Raw genomic sequence first — 23,078 nt, forward strand, 5'->3', positions numbered from 1 at the left:
GTACTAGTCAGACATGCACCTACCCCAAAGCTCAGTTGCTGATGACAGGGATGAATGCAGGAGCAGATTTCAGGAGCTGACAAGACACCCTCTTTTTGACTGATGTCTGATAGAGGGCTTATATGATGGTCACAATGCTTCTTGACAGTGTCATAAAGTGTATTTTATTAGTCCAAGTGAAGTGACACAGGATGGTCAATATGCTTCATGAAAGTGTCATAAAGTTGATTTCCTAAAAGCTACTTAATTAAAACATGGAGAAAAAAACCCATCAAGAATTCATTACAAAAAAGGATTTAAGAAAAACTCAAATGAAAAGAAACTTCATGGCAGGGAGAAAACTAATTTGAATAAATGTGGGTTGACACCTATGGTGTCAGTAACAGCCACAAAGCAATGCAATATCTGTCACAACAGGTGTAAATATATTGGTCATGACTGTTGACCATATGACAAGTTATGTCAGCTGTTATGACCGTGTCATAAAGTGTTACGACACTGAGTGTCAAGTGTTTACACCCTCCATAATTCTCACTTAAAACATTGTAATAGGATAAATAACACATTTTAACATATGACCACAACGTGATCAGTCTTGCAATTTGTCGTCTATGACATTTCCCATTTTCTCATATGAACACACTAAATAATTTGGATGCAGTGAACTACCCAGCTGGCACATAACGTTCTGAGAACCATATGTTTCTTAGAGCTTGGTGAGAACATGGTGGTCCTATGGTTTATTTGCACACAACCTTCCCACAACTTTCTGGGAATGGTGCTGGATAGTTGCTTGGCTTTGGAACACTCAGCACATTTAAGGGACTCCACAAAAAAAAAGTCATTACTTTAATAGAACGTTCCCTAAAAGTTCAAACAAGGTTACATTTCATTTTTGGTAATGTTATAGGAACATTCTCCAACTGGTCTGACATTGGGAATGTTGTCAAATAGGTCAGAGAATGTTAAGAAACAACGTTGTGGAAATTTCAGTATAATGTTTCCTACAGGTTTCCTCATGGTTCTATGTGAAGTCATGTTCTCAAATTGTTCCAAGAACATTAAGAAAACTTCCCATAAAAACCACAAGGAAACTTTAGTAACGTTCAGAGAACGTTAATGTTCCATAAAAACCACAAGGAAACTTTAGTAACGTTTAGGGGTGTTGGCTGTGCTGACTAATTGGCCACACCTAATCTTAATGTGTGTTTGTTTCCTTTGAAATGGGGTTTGTTTGAATAGACAAATGAACAGCCTCGTATGAGTTAAAAAAAACATGGCATGCTAGCTCCATTCTGGTTGTGCAGTAGACTAATTCCATGGATAGGAAACAGAAGATCATAGATTTGAATCTCACTGACGCCGTGTCACAATAAAGAAATGTGTTTTACATGATTAATGCCTAAGCAAATTCATTTCCAAGGGTCCCATCTGTGCTTGGAATTAAAAACAGTTAAGTCAGCTATGTCTTGCTTAACTTCTTCCAGTGTGAAGTAATAGGTAGCATGGCAAACTAGATTTTTAGAGTAACGTCCCCAACACTGGTGTTTTGGATGTTTTCCAGACAAATCCACAGGAATCCCATATCTGCAGTTAAGTAAATCATCCATTGCCTCATGGAGCTCACGGAAGGTTGTACACAATCAACGCAAAAGGTCATATTTTCAACAAAACATTTATTGCTGGCATAATGCAACCATAGAAAACACCAGAAGGACCTGGTAACAACTGAAATGTACAAAGGGAGTACAGTACACACAAGTGTGGATGTCTTAATTCCACAGTTCCCTTTGTGTCCCCAGTCATACCAGTAGAGGCTCAGTGCAGGTAGAGGTGCTGCTGGAACCACAGCACCACATTGAGGAAGCAGTCAGCCTGAGTGTCCACACGAGCCAGAGAGTGGGCGTCCTCCGCAAACCAAAGCAACCTGCAAGGGCAAGCAGTTGTATTTATTAGCGGACAACGTAGGAAAACAAAAGCAAGCAATTTCTTATTGGACAAGTTCAGGTAGTCCCTCCCTGTTTCAGTTTGTTCTGCTTCTATTAGGTACCTAACAAATACGGCCCAGAGTTCACACAGGTCAACGAATCATCTAACAATGCTAAACTAGGACGGCGCTGCAGTGGATAGCTGCCGTCTTACCGGCTCCTGACCAAATTCTGCTATAGAACAGCAATCAAATTCTGCTATAGAACAGCAATCAAATTCTGCTATAGAACAGCAATCAAATTCTGCTATAGAACAGCAATCAAATTCTGCTATAGAACAGCAATCAAATTCTGCATCAGAACAGCAATCAAATTCTGCTATAGAACAGCAATCGCGAACCTCGATTCGGATAGAGATTTCTACTTCAACGAGTCGGCAGCTCTGGTCGTTTACCCCGGACCTGGCCCTGATCCCCGGGACTCGAAAGAGGAAGCAGCGGCGAAAGAGGCAAGCGAGGCGGCATCATGATTAGGCTACGTCGGCGCGCATCTAGACCGCCATTGCCGTCTGTTTTGTGGGCGAACGTACAATCACTAGAGAACAAACTGTTGGCGACTATCCTATCAACAGGACCTGAAGAACTGCAATATCCTACATTTCAAGGAGTCTTGCCTGAACAAGGACAATACACCGCACTGGTAAGATCAGAAGGCAGCCTCGGGTAAGCTGAGAGGGGGAGGAGTGTCTCAACAGCTGGTGCACAAACTAATTTTAAGGAAGTCTCAAGTTTTTGGTCGCCTGAGTACGAATACCTCATAAGCTGCAGATCATAATATGTACCAAGAGCGTTTTCATCGACAGTAAGTCAAAAGTTTGGACACACCTACTCATTCAAGGGTTTTTCCTTATTTTTACTATTTTCTTCATTGTAGAATAATAGTGAAGACAACAAAAGTATGAAATAACACATATTGAATCATGTAACCAAAAAAGTGTTAAACAAATAAAAATATATTTTAACATTTGAGATTCTTCAGAGTAGCCACATTTTGCCTTGATAACAGCTTTGCACACTCTTGGCATTCTCTCAACCAGCTTCATGAGGTAGTCACCTGGTATACATTTCAATTAACAGGTGTGCCTTGTTAAAAGTTATTTGGGGGAATTTCTTTCCTTAATGCATTTGAGCCAAATTCTATAGTAAGTACTGTAGTGTTCTATAGTTATTTTTTTATGTGGGCAGGATGATGGATAATATAACAAGCGGTTGTCACCTGACGGGGGAGCCCCTGCTCTTCAGAGAGCGGTACAGCTCCAAACCTTGGTAAGGGGACACTCTCCTGTCTTTACCCCCCAGCATCAGGAGCACTGGGGCCTTGATCTGGACACAGACGGACAAAACCAAATGATATGCTTGTCTCTGACAGCTATAGGGGAGTGTGTTTGTATTTGTGTGCATGAACCTCAAACCTGAGGTGCGTAGGTGATGGGGGATTTCTGGAGCATGGTGGTGAGAGCCTCTGGGGTGGGCAGCTGGTCATAAGAGTACTGCAGCCCCACACTAGAGTAACGCCTAGGAAAGGTAGAGGGAGACACAGGACAACTATCCATCAACCAACCAATTAATCACATTGTATTTGCATAGTACTTGTATTTTTATTTATTTATTATTTTTACAGCATCTTAAATATGCAGTGCACACACTTTCCATCCCCCAACTAGTGCACTACAATTAGTGTTTTACAGTCTCATTTAGGACTCCCCAGTCCTATACACTGATACACAGAGACAGTGTCAAGTCTCACCAGTCCACGATGTCACTGGTTCCCAGTAAGGTGGCAGCGTTGATGACTGGGTTCCTGACGGCACACGCCTTGTAGAAGTCTGGGAACTGGCCAATCAGGTGGCAGGCCAGGAAGCCTCCGTGGGACCCACCCATCACCACCACTTTATCAGGGTCAAGGGTTAAGAGCTTCTCAGCAGTTTGGTCAGCAAGGGCAGTTAGCACAGCCCTCTGGGAATGATAGTTAGGAAGAGGTTAGTTGAACAAGGTGTGTTAGTAGTATTGAGTTAGAACAAAAATTAGCAACCTGACTGACACCCTGGGTTGAAACACTTGTAGTCATTTTCAGCTGAGAGCTCACTCGGTACCTGCACATCCTTGACGTCTTGGCTGCCGATGTTACCGGCCAGAGAGAAGATGCTGTCCTGGCCAAAGCCAGTGGAACCCCGGTAATTCACTACAAAACACAGAGCGAGAAACAATATTCTAACAGTGGATACCAGTGTGTGTGGGTATGAGCCAAGGAGGAAGTCCACTATCTTACCCATGAGTACAGCAAAGCCCAGTTTGACCAGGACTGCTGTAGTGACATTCCACTCCGCAAAGAACTGGGAGTGCGGCCCACCTGGGAAAGAACACAAGCTTCAGTGAGTCCTCCGTGATCTCTTTCATAGATCAGTTCCCATATACATAAAAGCATCTCAGAATAGGAGTGCCGATCTAGGATCAGTTTTTATACAAATTAAATATACAGCGAAGATTTGATCCTAGACCAGTGCTCCTACTACGAGACGCTTTATGAATACGGGCCCAGGAGCTAGATTCTCCAGAGGTTTCTCTCACCATGGACAAACACCACCAGAGGAACCTTGGTGCGTGACGGAAGGTGGTTTGTCGTAACCAGCAGGGCCCCGAAGTCTAGGCCAGCTGCATAAGAGACACACAACTTACTTCATTTTATTGTTCTCAAGGACATGCAGTTATGGCAACCAGACAAGTTGTAAACCACTATTGACTGACTCACAGTACTCTGGGTTCTCCTCCTGGGGTGTAGGGCTGACGTCCAGAACATTGACGATAGCACCAAGTAGACACGACTCGCCCAGATGGTCCCAGGACACCTCCCCCTCCCCCCCAGCCAACGGAAGAAAAGCCACTACCTGCAATGACAATGCATATATGACCAGTATGGGAGGGGGGAGTAACCTAATGACCAGTATAGGGGGGGTAACCTAAATGACCAGTATAGGGGGGAGTAACCTAAATGACCAGTATAGGGGGGGGGGGTAACCTAAATGACCAGTATAGGGGGGGGGGGGGGTTAACCTAAATGACCAAGTATAGGGGGGGGGGGGGGGTTAACCTAAATGACCAGTATAGGGGGGGGGGTGGTGTACCTAAATGACAGTATAGGGGGGGGGGGTGTAACCTAAATGACCAGTATAGGGGGGGTGGTGTAACCTAAATGACCAGTATAGGGGGGGTGGTGTAACCTAAATGACCAGTATAGGGGGGGGTGGTGTAACCTAAATGACCAGTATAGGGGGGGTGGTGTAACCTAAATGACCAGTATAGGGGGGGTGGTGTAACCTAAATGACCAGTATAGGGGGGGGGGGGGGGGGGGTAACCTAAATGACCAGTATAGGGGGGGGGGGGGGGTAACCTAAATGACCAGTATAGGGGGGGGGGGGTAACCTAAATGACCGTATAGGGGGGGGGGGGGGTAACTAAATGACCAGTATAGGGGGGGGGGGGGGTAACCTAAATGACCAGTATAGGGGGGGGGGGTGTACCCTAAATGACCAGTATAGGGGGGGGGGGGTAACCTAAATGACCAGTATAGGGGGGGGGGGGGGTAAACCTAAATGACCAGTATAGGGTGGGGGGGGGGGGTGTCCTAAATGACCAGTATAGGGGGGGGGGGGGTTGTCCTAAATGACCAGTATAGGGGGGGGGGTAACCTAAATGACCAGTATAGGGGCGGGGGGGGGGGGTAACCTAAATGACCTGTATAGGGGGGGGTAACCTAAATGACCTGTATAGGGGGGGGGTAACCTAAATGACCAGTATAGGGGGGGGGGGTGTCCTAAATGACCAGTATAGGGGGGGGGGGCGGGGGGTGTCCTAAATGACCAGTATAGGGGGGGGTAACCTAAATGACCAGTATAGGGGGGGGGGGGGGGGGGGTGTCCTAAATGACCAGTATAGGGGGGGGGGGGGTGTCCTAAATGACCAGTATAGGGGGGGGGTAACCTAAATGACCAGTATAGGGGGGGGGGGGGGTACCCTAAATGACCATGTATAGGGGGGGGTAACCTAAATGACCAGTATAGTGGGGGGGGGGGTAACCTAAATGACCATTATAGGGGGGGTAACCTAAATGACCAGTATAGAGGGGGGGGGGGGTAACCTAAATGACCAGTATAGGGGGGTGGTAACCTAAATGACCAGTATAGGGGGGGGGGTAACCTAAATGACCCAGTATAGGGGGGGGGTAACCTAAATGACCGAGTATAGGGGGGGTAACCTAAATGACCAGTATAGAGGGGGGGTAACCTAAATGACCAGTATAAGGGGGGGGGGGTGTCCTAAATGACACCCCCCCTAAATGACCAGTATAGGGGGGGGGGGGGGGTAACCTAAATGACCAGTATGGGGGGGGGGGGGGGTGGTGTAACCTAAATGACCAGTATAGGGGGGGGGTGGTGTAACCTAAATGACCAGATAGGGGGGGGGTGGTGTAACCTAAATGACCCGTATAGGGGGGGTGGTGTAACCTAAACTGACCAGTATAGGGGGGGGGTGGTGTAACCTATAATGACCAGTATAGGGGGGGGTGGTGTAACCTAAATGACCGTATAGGGGGGGGGGGTAACAGTAAATGACCAGTTATTAGGGGGGGGGGGGGGGTAACCCTAAATGACCAGTATAGGGGGGGGGGTAACCTAAATGACCAGTATAGGGGGGGGTAACCTAATGACCAGTATAGGGGGGGGGGGGGGGTAACCTAAATGACCAGTATAGGGGGGGGGGGGGGGTAACCCTAAATGACCAAGTATAGGGGGGGGGTAACCTAAATGACCAGTATAGGGGGGGGGGGGGGGTAACCTAAATGACCAGTATAGGGGGGGGGGGGGTGTCCTCACATGACCAGTATAGGGGGGGGGTGTCCTAAATGACCAGTATAGGGGGGGGTAACCTAAATGACCAGTATAGGGGCGGGGGGGGGGGTAACCTAAATGACCTGTATAGGGGGGGGTAACCTAAATGACCTGTATAGGGGGGGGGGTAACCTAAATGACCAATATAGGGGGGGGGGGGTAACCTAAATGACCAGTATAGGGGGGGGGGGTGTCCTAAATGACCAGTATAGGGGGGGGGGGGGGGGGGGTGTCCTAAATGACCAGTATAGGGGGGGGGGGTGTCCTAAATGACCAGTATAGGGGGGGGGTAACCTAAATGACCAGTATAGGGGGGGGGGGGGGGTGTCCTAAATGACCAGTATAGGGGGGGGGGGGTGTCCTAAATGACCAGTATAGGGGGGGGGGTAACCTAAATGACCAGTATAGGGGGGGGGGGGGAACCTAAATGACCAGTATAGGGGGGGGTAACCTAAATGACCAGTATAGGGGGGGGGGGGTAACCTAAATGACCAGTATAGGGGGGGGGGTAAACCTAAATGACCAGTATAGGGGGGGGTAACCTAATGACCAGTATAGGGGGGGGGTAACCTAAATGACCAGTATAGGGGGGGGGTAACATAAATGACCAGTATAGGGGGGGGGTAACCTAAATGACCAGTATAAGGGGGGGGGGGGGGTGTCCTTAAATGACCAGTATAGGGGGGGGGGGGGGGGTGTCCTAACTGACCAGTATAGGGGGGGGGGGGGTGTCCTAAATGACCAGTATAGGGGGGGGTGTCCTAAATGACCAGTATAGGGGGGGTGTCCTAAATGACCAGTATAGGGGGGGTGTCCTAAATGACCAGTATAGGGGGGGGTAACCTAAATGACCCAGTATAGGGGGGGTAACCTAAATGACCAGTATAGGGGGGGGGTAACCTAAATGACCAGTATAGGGGGGGGGTAACCTAAATGACCAGTATAGGGGGGGGGGGTAACCTAAATGACCAGTATAGGGGGGGGGGTGGTAACCTAAATGACCAGTATAGGGGGGGGGGGTAACCTAAATGACCAGTATAGGGGGGGGGGGGTAACCTAAATGACCAGTATAGGGGGGGGTAACCTAAATGACCAGTATAGGGGGGGGTAACCTAAATGACCAGTATAGGGGGGGGTAACCTAAATGACCAGTATAGGGGGGGGTAACCTAAATGACCAGTATAGGGGGGGTAACACTAAATGACCAGTATAGGGGGGGTAACCTAATGACCAGATAGGGGGGGGGGGGGGTGTCCTAAATGACCAGTATAGGGGGGGGGTGTCCTAAATGACCAGTATAGGGGGGGGGTAACCTAAATGACCAGTATAGGGGCGGGGGGGGGGGGTAACCTAAATGACCTGTATAGGGGGGGGGTAACCTAAATGACCTGTATAGGGGGGGTAACCTAAATGACCAGTATAGGGGGGGGGTAACCTAAATGACCAGTATAGGGGGGGGGGGTAACCTAAATGACCAGTATAGGGGGGGGGGGGGGTGTCCTAAATGACCAGTATAGGGGGGGGGGGGGGGGTGTCCTAAATGACCAGTATAGGGGGGGGTAACCTAAATGACCAGTATAGGGGGGGGGGTAACCTAAATGACCAGTATAGGGGGGGGGGGGGTAACCTAAATGACCAGTATAGGGGGGGGGGGGGGGGGGGGTGTCCTAAATGACCAGTATAGGGGGGGGGGGGGGGGGTGTCCTAAATGACCAGTATAGGGGGGGGGGGGGTGTCCTAAATGACCAGTATAGGGGGGGTAACCTAAATGACCAGTATAGGGGGGGGGGTAACCTAAATGACCAGTATAGGGGGGGGTAACCTAAATGACCAGTATAGGGGGGGGGGGGGTAACCTAAATGACCAGTATAGGGGGGGGGTAACCTAAATGACCAGTATAGGGGGGGGGGTAACCTAAATGACCAGTATAGGGGGGGTAACCTAAATGACCAGTATAGGGGGGGTAACCTAAATGACCAGTATAGGGGGGGGTAACCTAAAATGACCAGTTATAAGGGGGGGGGGGGGTGTCCCTAAATGACCAGTATAGGGGTGGGGGGTGTCCTAAATGCCCAGTATAGGGTGGGGGGGGGGTGTCCTAAATGACCAGTATAGGGGGGGGTGGGGGGGGGGGGGTGTCCTAAATGACCAGTATATAGGGGGGGGGAGGGAAACTAAATGACCAGTATAGGGGGGGTAACCTCTAAATGACCAGTTATAGGGGGGGGGTAACCTAAAATGAACAGTATAGGGGGGGGGGGGTGTAACCTAAATGACCAGTATAGGGGGGGGGGGGGGTAACCAAATGACCAGTATAGGGGGTGTGGGTGGGGGGGGGGTTGGGGGGGTAACCTAAAAGATCAGTATAGGGGGGGGGGTTGGGGTAGGGGGTAACCTAAAATGACCAGTATAGGGGGGGGTAACCTAAATGGACCAGTATAGGGGGGGGTCGTAGGGTAACCTAAATGACCAGTATAGGGGGGCGGTAACCTAAATGACCAGTATAGGGGGGGGTGGGTAACCATAAAGACCAGTATAGGGGGGGGGGGGGTAACCTAAAGACCAGTTATAGGGGGGGGGGGGGGGTACCTAAATGACCAGTATAGGGGGGGTAACCTAAATGACCAGTATAAGGGGGGGGGGGGGGGGGGTAACCTAACCCATGACCAGTATAGGGGGGGGGGGGGGGGTAACCTAAATGACCAGTATAGGGGGGGGGGGGGGGGGTTAACCTAAATGCCCAGTATAGGGGGGGTAACCTAAATGACCAGTATAGGGGGGGGGGGGGGGTAACCTAAATGACCAGTATAGGGGGGGGGGGGGGGTAACCTAAATGACCAGTATAGGGGGGGGGGGGGGTAACCTAAATGACCAGTATAGGGGGGGGGGGGGGGGGGTAACCTAAATGACAGTATAGGGGGGGGGGGGTAACCTAAATGACCAGTATAGGGGGGGGGGGGGTAACCTAAATGACCAGTATAGGGGGGGGGAACCTAAATGACCAGTATAGGGGGGGGGGGGGGAACCTAAAATGACCAGTATAGGGGGGGGGGGGGAACCTAAATGACAGTAGAGGGGGGGGGGGGTAACCTAAATGACCAGTATAGGGGGGGGGGTAACCTAAATGACCAGTATAGGGGGGGGGGGTAACCTAAATGACCAGTATAGGTGGGGGTAACCTAAATGACATAGTATAGGGGGGGGTAACCTAAATGACAGTATAGGGGGGGGGTAACCTAAATGACCAGTATAGGGGGGGGGTAACCTAAATGACCAGTATAGGGGGGGGGTAACCTAAATGACCAGTATAGGGGGGGGGTAACCTAAATGACCAGTATAGGGGGGGGGTAACCTAAATGACCAGTATAGGGGGGGGGTAACCTAAATGACCAGTATAGGGGGGGGTAACCTAAATGACCAGTATAGGGGGGGGTAACCTAAATGACCAGAATAGGGGGGGTAACCTAAATGACCAGAATAGGGGGGGTAACCTAAATGATCAGTATAGGGGGGGGGGTAACCTACATGTTTTCCACAAGCACATGGAGTTGCTAACTAAATATAAAAGTAGCCAGGTGGGATCGCCCGGGCCAGGTGGTTAATAATTTTCTGGGAAACAAGCTCTATTTTGGTGGCCTCCAATACCTTGATTCCATCCGAAATACTCAGCGAAATTATGAATACTTTTGAGTTTACCTCCCAAATTTGATTTTTTTTGGTGGTATTGTTTAAAATTAAAATGACTGAAAATGGATGAATCTAGTGTATTGCTATTTTTGATTAAATATTGTCTTGGCTTAGACAATAAAGACTATTTTTTAATTAAGAAAAGAAACCGTAATTTTTTATCCAGTCTTCTCTTGAGATTAAAGAATTTTACTGTAAGATAAGAATTGCCACAATGTTTGTTCTTCAAATTAAGTAAATAGACCAAATTATCTTAATTTATATTTTAAGTTACATTTTAAATCAAAGAAATTGTGTGACGAGCACTTCTTCAAATGTAAAAAATGGCTCTAAAATAGTATATATTTGAATAAATGACAATTCACAAGGAAAGTTGCAAACACTTGAAATTCTTCCACTAATTTAACTGTCGTCAGTTACGTCATTTATTGAAGAAAAAAAACACTTGTTTAATGACCTGACCCACAGATTTCTTCTTAATTAATCTTTTAAGAGTTTGTTGACTTCCACAGGCATAAAGTTCCCTTATAAGAGGCATTTTCTCAGCAATCTGCGATACAGGTATAATTGAAGAATGAAGCAGCAGTTGACTACTCCATTGTCAACACTTTGATTAAAATCAGTAGACATAGATCAACATATTTGAAAATAACATATGCATCATTAGCTTTGGAAATAAATCAATAAGTTCTCTTTCGGACCAGAGTGAGGCTATCGTTTCACTAGCCTACCTATTTTTCTGCAGTGAGGATTCACCATATTCATCGAACGTTATCATTTAACTGCAGTTAATCACCAACAAAACTACCACTATGCGAATGAAGCCAAATCAACTCTTACCGATGCGATTCGATAAACTGAGTGACTCGTCAGTAGCCTAACATCACTGTCTGTCAAGTCCTGATAAGAGTTCATATCGAAAATACAAACGAGATCTTTAGTTTACTTGTCCCGATGCGATATGGTTGTATGATTTATGAACGGCAAGGATATGAGATTGACTTTTTCAGTTAGACAACATTTATGAGCCAAGCTTGTTGTTCGTCAATCAAATCACAGCTCTGCCATACCAAGCAAAAGAGCAGTAAATGCTCATGGAGTGAAACTGGAAAAAAAGGACTTCAAAGTTGTTTTACTGTCGAGGCAAATGAATTGTAGGCAGATCATTGGAGATGTGGTTGTCTTACTAAGATGTCAGTTTTTTTATTAACATGGACATGATCTTTAACCCTAGACTGCAGTTACTGCCTTCTTGCTTGATACACCAAATGAAATGCGTTTCCATGATGATTTGGTTTAACAAACGTGTTCCCTAGTTGCGCAGTGATTGGCTCAGTGTCCTGTCACTCATGGGGACATTATGTCAAGGCAAAATCTAAAAAGGTAGAGTTCCAAAACTCAAGCCCTTTGGGTGCCGTCATAGGCTGCATTCCAAACACTTAAGACACATCCTTTCTCCTCAGCCCTAAAATGAAGTGGACACTTCTGATGACGTTATGATTGCACGTCTACTTATATTAACTATATATTTATTCATGTATGATAGCTAGCAAATTAATTAGCTAACTAGCGTTAGCCTGCCTAGCTGGAACTTCTGAATGAACATTTATTTCTACAATTTCCAAAAGCTAACAAAACAAAACATTTACAAGACGTGTTGGTGTATTAGCAGCACAATTTCTAACTTATTTACATTTGTTTTTACTTACACTGTTGACTCCATATTGACCTTGGGATTTTGGCTGACTTTTCTTAGCGGATGTACCATCATCGCAAATTGAATTATGGGGCATTTCAGGCCCCGAAGTGAACATAATTGCACACCCGCAAATTCCATTAAAAACGAGGGCTGAGGGGCTTACGTTGCAAACTTCCCTTGCTTGGCTAATCATTTGGACCGACAAATATGGCCACGGGGATTCCCCCAAGGGCATAAGGCGAGGGTAAGTGGACGAGGGTGTGTCTTTTATATGTTTGAAACGCAGCCATTGAGTTACATTAGAAGTGTCCATCCAAGAAGGCTCAAGGTCATTGGCCACAGATAAAATGACGTCAAATCACATTATATCTGCCGTAGCTTTGATTGGACTGATCATGTCAACGTCATACTTAGCTAGCAGTCATCATGAATTAAGTCGACAATCTACTGGCAAATCCTTGTCATATGAGAAATTATGATAAAACTTAGCGGTGCTCGTCGGCCATTGGACATAAACATTACACACCAAGTTGGAAATCGCTAATTCAACAATGAGTGGTTTGGAAGGAATCAGTGGCTAACTGCAAGCATTGCAAAGCAATTACTAGCCTGATATTCAGTGGGGTGGGTGTTTAAAAGGATAAACATTCAACACGATGGGCTAGAAAAGGTTGAATACATTGGCCATGCTGTCAATCCAGCGTTACTTCTGCAGCATTCAAAACAACTGGAAACTCGGAAATGGGAAATCTCAGACATGTTTGTTGAAGCAAGTCAGCCATATCAGCTATTATTTTTTAAAGGCAGTAAATGAGGCTGAATGAACGGTTTCGCTGCCAGACAAGGCTCCGCTGATAGCCAGGTGTAACAGTGGTAAGGATTCACTCTGTGGTGCTGAAAAGAAAGCTCTCTAGTTGGGACAGCTTTATGTCGGTCTTAACCGTGTGTGGGCACTGTTGGTCACCGTTATAGTGCAATTAATGTACTGTTTAGTGTAGTGGCTTGCACCGAAAGAAACAAAATTGGAGTTTGCCCCACCAAGATTTACATGCTAAAATAGCCACTGAGCATGAGAAAGAAAATAAATTAATGTGCCACGACTCATCGTTACCACATTATATGGGACGTGCAAATTGACTCACATAGACGATGAAGGAGCATCATGCTCTCTCAGAGGAGGCTGGTAGGAGGAGCTACAGGAAGACGGGCTCATCGTAATGGCTGGTACGGAATTCATGTAACGTATCGAACACAAACACATGGAAACCACATGTTTGACTGTTCCATTCATTACAATGAGCCCGTCCTCCTATAGCTCCGGCCACCATCCTCCTCTGTGCTCTCTCCCTCCGTGTAAAGAAATGTGACTGCAAGCACAGTGTACACAACACACACACCCAGGAGGTACAGAGAGACCGTCAAACCAGCAGACCGTCAAACCAGCAGACTGTCCCTGTCGTCGGTCACTTTCTGACTGACACACGCTATGAGATGCATATCATTCATTTTAGTGGGAGAGGGCTCATGAACTTTTTTTTATGACTTGTGAATTGTAAAAAGTAGCATAGTTAATTTAAGTGGAAAAAGTACCCGGCTGAAAATTAGTGTAACCGGCTGTATAGTCGACAGCCGGCGCTAGTGGAACACACTGTAACCTCAATGCCCAGCCCTCTGTATAGGGGTAACCTCAATGCCCAGCCCTCTGTATAGGGGTAACCTCAATGCCCAGCCCTCTGTATAGGGGTAACCTCAATGCCCAGCCCTCTGTATAGGGGTAACCTCAATGCCCAGCCCTCTGTATAGGGGTAACCTCAATGCCCAGAGCGATATATGAATGACCACAATACTGTATTACCAGGCGTGGGGCCTCGTTCAGATGGGAACAGTGGACCACCATGAGGTCATTCTGGATGGTGAGCAGCTTCCAGCTCCCAAATTTCTCAGCTGAGTGGAGAGAGAAAGATTGAACGGTTTGCTACAGCTCGGACTAGTTGCAGTTGAAGAAGCTGGAGATGAAAACCTAACAGACTAATAATCATATAAAGGAGAGCTTACGGGCAGACATGCGGGTTACTCTCCTAGTGGTCCTGTCCACTACAAAGAGGTCCTGGGAGAGAGGGACAGATGGGAAAGTGAGATCATGGAGTACAAAGTTGTCTGCTTGTGTGCATGTTCACACTATACCCTCCAGTTCCTCCGGGCACTACTGAAGACCACTCTCTGGCTGTCTGACGCCCAGCATCGAGGTGGCAAAGCCTCATACAGCCCAGCAAACTCATCTAGGGACAGACAAAAGGGGGGGGCACAGGAACGGGGATTGATAGATAATGTCCGGGAAGGAAATGGGTGAGAAGCAAGAGATGGAAAGTGCAGTAGGAAATGGGGTGCCATTCTATGTCAAGTTCAAAATGTTGCGTTAAAGTTATTCAAATTCTGTACCTTTCTTTGGCCTATTGACTACGTCCACCAGCACCGAGATCTTCCTTGTCTCCAGGTCATACTGTGGACAGAGAGAAGGTAAGGATATAACAGTATAACAGTGCAGAATACCACCAGCGAAGCATAAGCAGCACTCCCCACTGACCTCCAGACCATCCTTGCTTCTTTCTGATAAGGCGGTAACGGCTCCTTCATGAAGGGGCTGGGAGCAGGGGTCTGGAGGTAACGCTGAGGACTAGGCTGGGAGCGAGGGTAACGCTGAGGACTAGGGGCTAGGCTGGGAGCGGGGGTAACGCTGAGGGCTAGGCTGGGAGCGGAGGTAACGCTGAGGACTAGGCTGGGAGGTAACGCTGAGGACTAGGCTGGGAGGTAACGCTGAGGACTAGGCTGGGAGGTAACGCTGAGGACTAGGCTGGGAGGTAACGCTGAGGACTAGGCTGGGAGGTAACGCTGAGGACTAGGCTGGGAGGTAACGCTGAGGACTAGGCTGGGAGGTAACGCTGAGGACTAGGCTGGGAGTACGTGAGGCTCTGGAGGTAACGCTGAGGACTAGGCTGGGAGCGGGGGTCTGGATGGTAACGCTGAGGACTAGGCTGGGAGCGGGGGTCTGGAGGGTAACGCTGAGGACTAGGCTGGAGCGGGGGTCGGGAGGTAACGCTGAGGACTAGGCTGGGAGCGGGGGTCGGGAGGTAACGCTGAGGACTAGGCTGGGAGCGGGGGTCGGGAGGTAACGCTGAGGACAAGGCTGGGAGCGGGGGGCGGGAGGTAACGCTGAGGGACAAGGCTGGGAGCGGGGGTCGGAGGGTAACGCTGAGGACTAGGCTGGGAGCGGGGGTCGGGAGGTAACGCTGAGGACTAGGCTGGGAGCGGGGGGTCGGGAGGTAACGCTGATGGACTAGGCTGGGAGCGGGGGTCGGGAGGTAACGCTGAGGACTAGGCTGGGAGCGGGGGTCGGGAGGTAACGCTGAGGACTAGGTTGGGAGCGGGGGTCGGGAGGTAACGCTGAGGACTAGGCTGGGAGCGGGGGTCGGGAGGGTAACGCTGAGGACTAGGCTGGGAGCGGGGGTCTGGAAGTAACGCTGAGGACTAGGGGCTAGGCTGGGAGCGGGGGTCGGGAGGTAACGCTGAGGACTAGGCTGGGAGCGGGGGTCGGGAGGTAACGCTGAGGACTAGGCTGGGAGCGGGGGTCTGGAGGTAACGCTGAGGACTAGGCTGGGAGCGGGGGTCTGGAGGTAACGCTGAGGACTAGGCTGGGAGCGGGGGTCGGGAGGTAACGCTGAGGACTAGGCTGGGAGCGGGGGTCGGGAGGTCACGCTGAGGACTAGGCTGGGAGGGGGGGGTCGGGAGGTCACGCTGAGGACTAGGTTGGGAGCGGGGGGTCGGGAGGTCACGCTGAGGACTAGGTTGGGAGCGGGGGTCTGGAGGTCACGCTGAGGACAAGGCTGGGAGCGGGGGTCGGGAGGTAACGCTGAGGACTAGGCTGGGAGCGGGGGTCGGGAGGTAACGCTGAGGACTAGGCTGGGAGGTAACGCTGAGGACTAGGCTGGGAGCGGGGGTCGGGAGGTAACGCTGAGGACTAGGCTGGGAGCGGGGGTCTGGAGGTAACGCTGAGGACTAGGCTGGGAGCGGGGGTCTGGAGGTAACGCTGAGGACTAGGCTGGGAGCGGGGGTCGGGAGGTAACGCTGAGGACCAGGGGCTAGGCTGGGAGCGGGGGTCGGGAGGTCACGCTGAGGACTAGGCTGGGAGCGGGGGTCGGGAGGTAACGCTGAAGACTAGGAGCGGGGGTCTGGAGGTCACGCTGAGGACTAGGGGCTAGGCTGGGAGCGGGGGTCTGGAGGTAACGCTGAGGACTAGGGGCTAGGCTGGGAGCGGGGGTCTGGAGGTAACGCTGAGGACTAGGGGCTAGGCTGGGAGCGGGGGTCGGGAGGTAACGCTGAGGACTAGGGGCTAGGCTGGGAGCGGGGGTCGGGAGATAACGCTGAGGACTAGGGGCTAGGCTGGGAGCGGGGGTCGGGAGATAACGCTGAGGACTAGGCTGGGAGCAGGGGTCGGGAGGTAACGCTGAGGACTAGGCTGGGAGCGGGGGTCTGGAGGTAACGCTGAGGACTAGGCTGGGAGCGGGGGTCTGGAGGTAACGCTGAGGACCAGGGGCTAGGCTGGGAGCGGGGGTCTGGAGGTCACGCTGAGGACTAGGGGCTAGGCTGGGAGTGGGGGGGAGGGTCTGGACTGGGGTCTGGGAGTTGGGAGGCTGGAGGTCAGGCTGGGGACTCACCTGCTGCATGCTTAGACACTGGCTGTGGGGGCCAAACACCTGTCCCTCCAGGTACACCAGGTAGCGTCCATCAGGGCTCAGACGGGGGGACGAGACTGAGCTGGTGTCCCCAGACAGACACTCTGTGTAAGGAGAAACAAGGGGTTGCAGGTTGGAGGTTTGAGAGGAGGAAAGAGAAGCTTTGTTGTTAATTCGCTGTGAATTAACAAGTTGATTACCATGACAATGAACACAGGAAATACTCACCACAGTTTCCTTCCAGGTCCAGACAAAACAGAGCTGACCTGAAACCAGAAGCTCTCATTTTAGTCTTACTAAAATAACACATAAGGGCATATCTTGATCAGTCTATTACTCTGGAATATTGATTAGTGATATGACTTAAACATAGTAGACTACACAGGCTGTTCCTTACCTCCTATTGGAGCAGAACCTCAGGCCCAGTCTGAAGGGCTCATGCCACCAGCCCACAAAAAACACAGACTCGCCATCATGGGCCCAGAGACCCTGTGTTAACCAGACAGACAATCAGCATGACAACAATTACTGTACATTTACATTTCATGGCATAACATGATATTACATAGAATTACATGACTATAAGACATGTCATGTGACTGGTGATCTTTACAGTGAAGTTGCAAATACCATACGATGCTCTGCTAATGCCTTTATTGGTGTGTGTGTGTGTGTGTGTGTGTGTGTGGCCCCGTTTGTGCTCACCTGGCCTGGGGACACGTGTGACGGGACACCCTGCAGCACTGTTACCGTGCCCTTGGCCACGTCGGCCACACACAGCACTGGGACACTTTTACTGGTCAAGCCTTCCCCCCAGTCCTCCCAGTACACACTCTTATCCTGATGCACAACAGGGGAAAGGAAGGGTGTTGAAGCCATGAAAAAAATAATAGAAATAAACACTGGATCATGTTTACGCAACATAGCAGCCATCCTAAGAGTACTTCCAGAACCACCCGAGTGTCACTTTAAGGACTACATCCAACTGAATGTATGGCTAAACATACAAAGACAAGTAATAGAGGAGAAGTGATCAGGGTGTTTCTGATACCTTCTCAGAAGGGCCTTCCGAGGGCCCTGCTCTTGGCTCTCCAGCTGATGGGCTGGAGGCTGAAGCATATGACTCTCCTATAGACCTTTTCCCCTCAGCTACATACAGCAGCCTGCTCTCACATGTAGACCAGGCCAGGCAGCCAAACTGAGCTGCACGCAAAGACAGACGGCGAACAAGAGACAAAGACAGACCGACATGGAGAGAGAGTGTGGCTGATGAATTCAAGCAAATGGCGCCGATTAGGTCCACAGTGGACAGGTCTAGCATCGGACAGAATACTCAGAGCACCATAGGCATTAAAACCACCCAGGAAAAGGCCTTACCATCCTCATACACTCTCCCATGTTTGTTGAGAGCTGAGAGATCGAGGATCTTTTTTAGACACCTGTTGCTCCATACCTGAAAATGAACAGACCCTATTAAAGTTAAAGCAAACAAATACGCACCGTATGGGGGTGGGTGAAGGAATTTAGCCAAATGATGACGGACACACCCAGACTACGCCATCCTTACCTCCAGGAACTGTTGTACCACAACCTGACCGCTGGTTACCCTGACAACCGCCTTCAGATCTCCAGACAGGGAATAGGAACTCAGAAATCTATTTGAGCAGGAAGGAAGAAAGCTTTGAAAATGGCAGCTCAGAGAAAGACCTCTCGCGTCTTTATTAAATACCTCCCCTATATAATCATCTTACACATTACGTCATCAACACCAGACACTGGGATGGAGAATGAGTGGTGGGGGAGTGTTAATGTGTCCGTCTGTCTACTTACTCGCCGTGTAAAAGGCTGCAGGGGCTTGGTGGTTGGATGTTTATGTCGGTCTCTTGTCTGTAGTTTTGAATCAGTGTCCACTGCTGGGCATAGTGCAGTCTGGCTCCCCGGACTGTCTCAGTCTGACTCCACTCTGATAGGCGCAGGTGAAGGAGAGGTTAATAACTAGGATTATTTTTTATTTTTTTTCCATCAATAGATTTAAAAAGTAATTTGAACTATTTTTTCCCCAACCAAACAAACATAATAGCATATGTGCAGTCAAAAAAATAAAACACTTCCAGGTTTATAAATATCATAAATCAGGGAGACCTGCTTGTCTGCATATGTTTTTTATGGGTACCAATTTGTCTGCTGTTCAGTGTTCTTTAGTGTGTGTGTGTGTGTGTGTGTGTGTGTGTGTGTGTGTGTGTGTGTGTGTGTGTGTGTGTGTGTGATGTATAGAGGGCTAATGCCCAAAAGCCTGTTAAAGCATGGGCAGCACCACTGAGGCCTTTGAGAATGATAGAGGCCTCTAGTGATCAAAAGGTAGCATTGAAGGCTTTCGCCACTTTAACGTCAGCAACTGGGTGGTACTTCACACTTAATTGGCTGATCCTGTTGGAGTCATGTCCATCCAGGTCATCAGGAGGGATCCGGCCAATCGTGAAGAAAATTGACTACTTCAAAATGGAGATAGCCTCAATGGTGCTGTCCATGCTGTCCATGCTATTGTCACAGATCGAACAATGAGTCAGATATTTCCCTGGATGTATACATGTGAAGCATCCGGTTGGCGTTTCCACACACTACCAAATATGGTAGTGAGGAAGCCCAGCACTGGGAAAAGACGGAGCAAGATGGATTTTGGCCAAAATTATGCAAATATTCTCATCAATGAAACATTTGATCGCCATACAGTTTTCTGTTTCCAAAACTAGAATCTGTAACAAACAGTGGACTGCATTTTGTAGACTTTACCCTTTACCAAAAATTATGTTGTTTAGAAGGAGTGCAGGGGTGAATTGAGTTATTGCACACTCACAACGAAGTAGGCGTTCCTTAACGGAAATACGCTAATAAATACTAGAGCGAGCCAATAGGATCTTACTAGCTCGTGCTTGGCTCTGCCCACGTCCTTGCTCGTTCTGCCCACTATGATTAATTTGCTCAAATTGGAAATGACCAAAAAAATTGGGGGGAGTTTGCCCCACCAAGATTTACATGCTAAAAATGGCCAATGAGCATGAGAAAGTACAATTTCTGGCACATTAATTTATATTCGAAGTGGATTTCGACTCATCGTTACCGCATTATATGGGACGTGCAAATTGACTCACATAGACGATGAAGGAGCATCATGCTCTCTCAGAGGAGGCTGGTAGGAGGAGCTACAGGAAGACGGGCTCATTGTAATGGCTGGTACGGAATTCATGTAACGTATCAAACACAAACACATGGAAACCACGTTTGACTGTTCCATTCATTACAATGAGCCCGTCCTCCTATAGCTCCGGCCACCATCCTCCTCTGTGCTCTCTCCCTCCGTGTAAAGAAATGTGACTGCAAGCACAGTGTACACAACACACACACCCAGGAGGTACAGAGAGACCGTCAAGCCAGCAGACCGTCAAGCCAGCAGACCGTCAAGCCAGCAGACCGTCAAGCCAGCAGACCGTCAAGCCAGCAGACCGTCAAGCCAGCAGACCGTCAAGCCAGCAGACCGTCAAGCCAGCAGACCATCCCTGTCGTCGGTCACTTTCGGACTGACACACACTATAAGATGCATATCATTCATTTTAGTGGGAGAGGGCTCGTGAACTTTTTTTCTAATTTATGAATTGTAAAAAAGTAGCATAGTTAACTTGAAGTGGAAAAAGTACCCTGCTGAAAATTAGTGTAACCGGCTGTACAGCCGACGCTAATGGAAAACACTAACCTAAATGAGCACAGCATTATATAGGCGTACCCTGAATGTCCAGAGCTCTGTAGAGGCGTAACCTGAATGTCCAGAGCTCTGTAGAGGCGTAACCTGAATGTCCAGAGCTCTGTAGAGGCGTAACCTGAATGTCCAGAGCTCTGTAGAGGCGTAACCTGAATGTCCAGAGCTCTGTAGAGGCGTAACCTGAATGTCCAGAGCTCTGTAGAGGCGTAACCTGAATGTCCAGAGCTCTGTAGAGGCGTAACCTGAATGACTAGAGTGGTGGAAATGACATGCTCTGGTCTATCTTGGGTTAGTTATAGAAATCTTTGCTATAATGGCACAGACACAAGATGAGTCCTCTATGTATCTCTATGGTAGCAGCAGAGACAGAGGAAGCGAGAAACCCCACACCCTAATTGTTTCTGGTTACATTACAGTCAGTCATTGTAAATAAGAATTTGTTCTTAACTGATTTGCCAAGTTAAATAAAGGTTAAATAAAAATATCTAAAAATACACCCTTTCAGTTTGTTAACCAACTCAGATGCAGATGAAAATTGACTACTTCAAAATGGTGATGGCCTCAGGCGCAACCTATGGTTTCACAGACACCATAGTGGGACAGTTACAACGTTGCGATCTCTGTGTGTGTGTGTGTGTGTGTGTGTGTGTGTGTGTGTGTGTGTGTGTGTGTGTGTGTGGTGTGTGCGTGCGTGTGCGTGTGCGCGCAGTGTCTCACCTGTACATAAAGTGAAACTCGTGCCGTTTAATAGTGCCATGTAGTCATTCGCCGTCACGAAGGCAGAAATAGGGGTGGGATACCCACTAATTTCGCGGTACAAAGTGCTGATAGCGTCGGGTTCCATTCGTGCCTAGGTGCAGTAGCGTTAGTTAGACATGCAGCTAGAAACTGTTTTTGGGAACACTTTTACAGTGCATTAGCTAGCTAACTAATCACTTTCATCGATTACAGGTGATAATAAAGCCATGTGACTGCATGCGTTCAACAAACGAACATTATGTATCAGCTTCATTTTAACGGTTAGATAGACGAATGTTAAGATAAACGTAGATGGAACACAAATGTCCATTTTGAGCTAAAGTGGTACTTCTAAATCTGTGAAAAAAAGAACAATAGTTGTCTTTTACCAGGAACTCCATGTCTACACGACGACCTATACCATTTCATACAGGGGCTGATGGAAGAGACCGAACGCAAGGCGGCAGCAGCAACACATTTTGTAGGATTCACAAAGGAAGTGATTAATGGCGCCTTGGGATTTCACCCCAACTCTGACGTCATCCCATTGAAGTTGAAATTTAAAACGATCGGGAGGTCCAAAGAATCCCAGATAGCACTAACCATTGAAAAAAAAAAATAAACATCTCCTGCCCCATCCAATCCCACCATTTGAATCCCAAAGATAATTCGTAAAAATCCAAATAACTTCAGAGATCTTCATTGTAAAGGGTTTAAACACTGTTTCCCATGCTTGTTCAAGGAACCATAAACAATTAATGAACACACACCTGTGGAACGGTTGTTAAGACACTAACAGCTTACAGACGGTAGGCAATTAAGGTCTTAGTTATGAAAACTTAGGACACTAAAGAGGCTTGTCTACTGACTCTGGAAAAACACCAGAAGAAAGATGCCCAGGGTCCCTGCTCATCTGCGTGAATGTGCCTTAGGCATGCTGCAAGGAGGCCTGAGGACTGCAGATGTGGCCAGGGCAATAAATTGCAATGTCCGTACTGTGAGACGCCTAAGACAGCGCTTACAGGGAGACTGGACGGACGGCTGATCGTCCTCGCAGTGGAAGACCACGTGTAACAATACCTGCACAGGATCGGTACATCCGAACATCACACCTGCGGGACAGGTACAGGATGGCAACAACAGCCTGAGTTACACCAGGAATGCACAATCCCTCCATCAGTGCTCAGACCGTCCACAATAGGCTGAGAGGCTGGACTGAGGGCTAGTGGGCGGGGTTATATCCTGCCTGTTTGGCCCTGTCCGGGGGTATCATCGGATGGGGCCACAGTGTCTTCTGATCCCTCCTGTCTCAGCCTCCAGTATTTATGCTGCAGTAGTTTATGTGTCGGGGGGCTAGGGTCAGTCTGTTACATCTGAAGTATTTCTCTTGTCTTATCCGGTGTCTTGTGTGAATATAAATATGCTCTCTCTAATTCTCTCTCTCTTTCTCTCTTTCTTTCTTTCTCTTGGAGGACCTGAGCCCTAGGACCATGCCTCTGGACTACCTGACATGATGACTCCTTGCTGTCCCCAGTCCACCTGGCCGTGCTGCTGCTCCAGTTTCAACTGTTCTGCCTGCGGCTATGGAACCCTGAC

At 48.6% G+C, this 23,078-nt stretch overlaps 1 protein-coding gene across 1 annotated transcript; it reads right to left on the bottom strand.

Annotated features, from left to right (window-relative positions):
• Positions 1-1,656: 1,656 nt before the first annotated feature.
• Positions 1,657-21,889, bottom strand: LOC115166228 (acylamino-acid-releasing enzyme). Its single transcript, XM_029720050.1, has 22 exons — positions 21,872-21,889; positions 21,462-21,594; positions 18,821-18,953; positions 18,558-18,645; positions 18,368-18,443; positions 18,042-18,193; positions 17,696-17,830; positions 17,388-17,479; positions 17,219-17,256; positions 16,973-17,094; positions 14,700-14,760; positions 14,445-14,539; positions 14,316-14,367; positions 14,116-14,204; positions 4,737-4,872; positions 4,556-4,639; positions 4,257-4,337; positions 4,081-4,169; positions 3,735-3,943; positions 3,400-3,502; positions 3,204-3,310; positions 1,657-1,927 (listed from the first exon to the last, which is right to left on the bottom strand). The coding sequence occupies exons 1-22, from the start codon at positions 21,881-21,883 to the stop codon at positions 1,819-1,821; spliced, it is 2,196 nt and encodes a 731-aa protein (XP_029575910.1). The 5' UTR covers positions 21,884-21,889; the 3' UTR covers positions 1,657-1,818.
• Positions 21,890-23,078: the final 1,189 nt, after the last annotated feature.

Source organism: Salmo trutta, chromosome 28 (assembly GCF_901001165.1).
Source record: "Salmo trutta chromosome 28, fSalTru1.1, whole genome shotgun sequence".
In the NCBI taxonomy this organism is placed as follows: domain Eukaryota; kingdom Metazoa; phylum Chordata; class Actinopteri; order Salmoniformes; family Salmonidae; genus Salmo; species Salmo trutta.

Excerpts from the sequence above, each read along its gene's own strand:
- LOC115166228 (XM_029720050.1), bottom strand. Across the intron at positions 17,480-17,695 it reads CACACGTGTCCCCAGGCCAG|GGTCTCTGGGCCCATGATGG; the intron begins GTGAGCACAAAC and ends TGGTTAACACAG. Across the intron at positions 4,873-14,115 it reads TGAACGAGGCCCCACGCCTG|GTAGTGGCTTTTCTTCCGTT; the intron begins GTAATACAGTAT and ends TTGTCATTGCAG.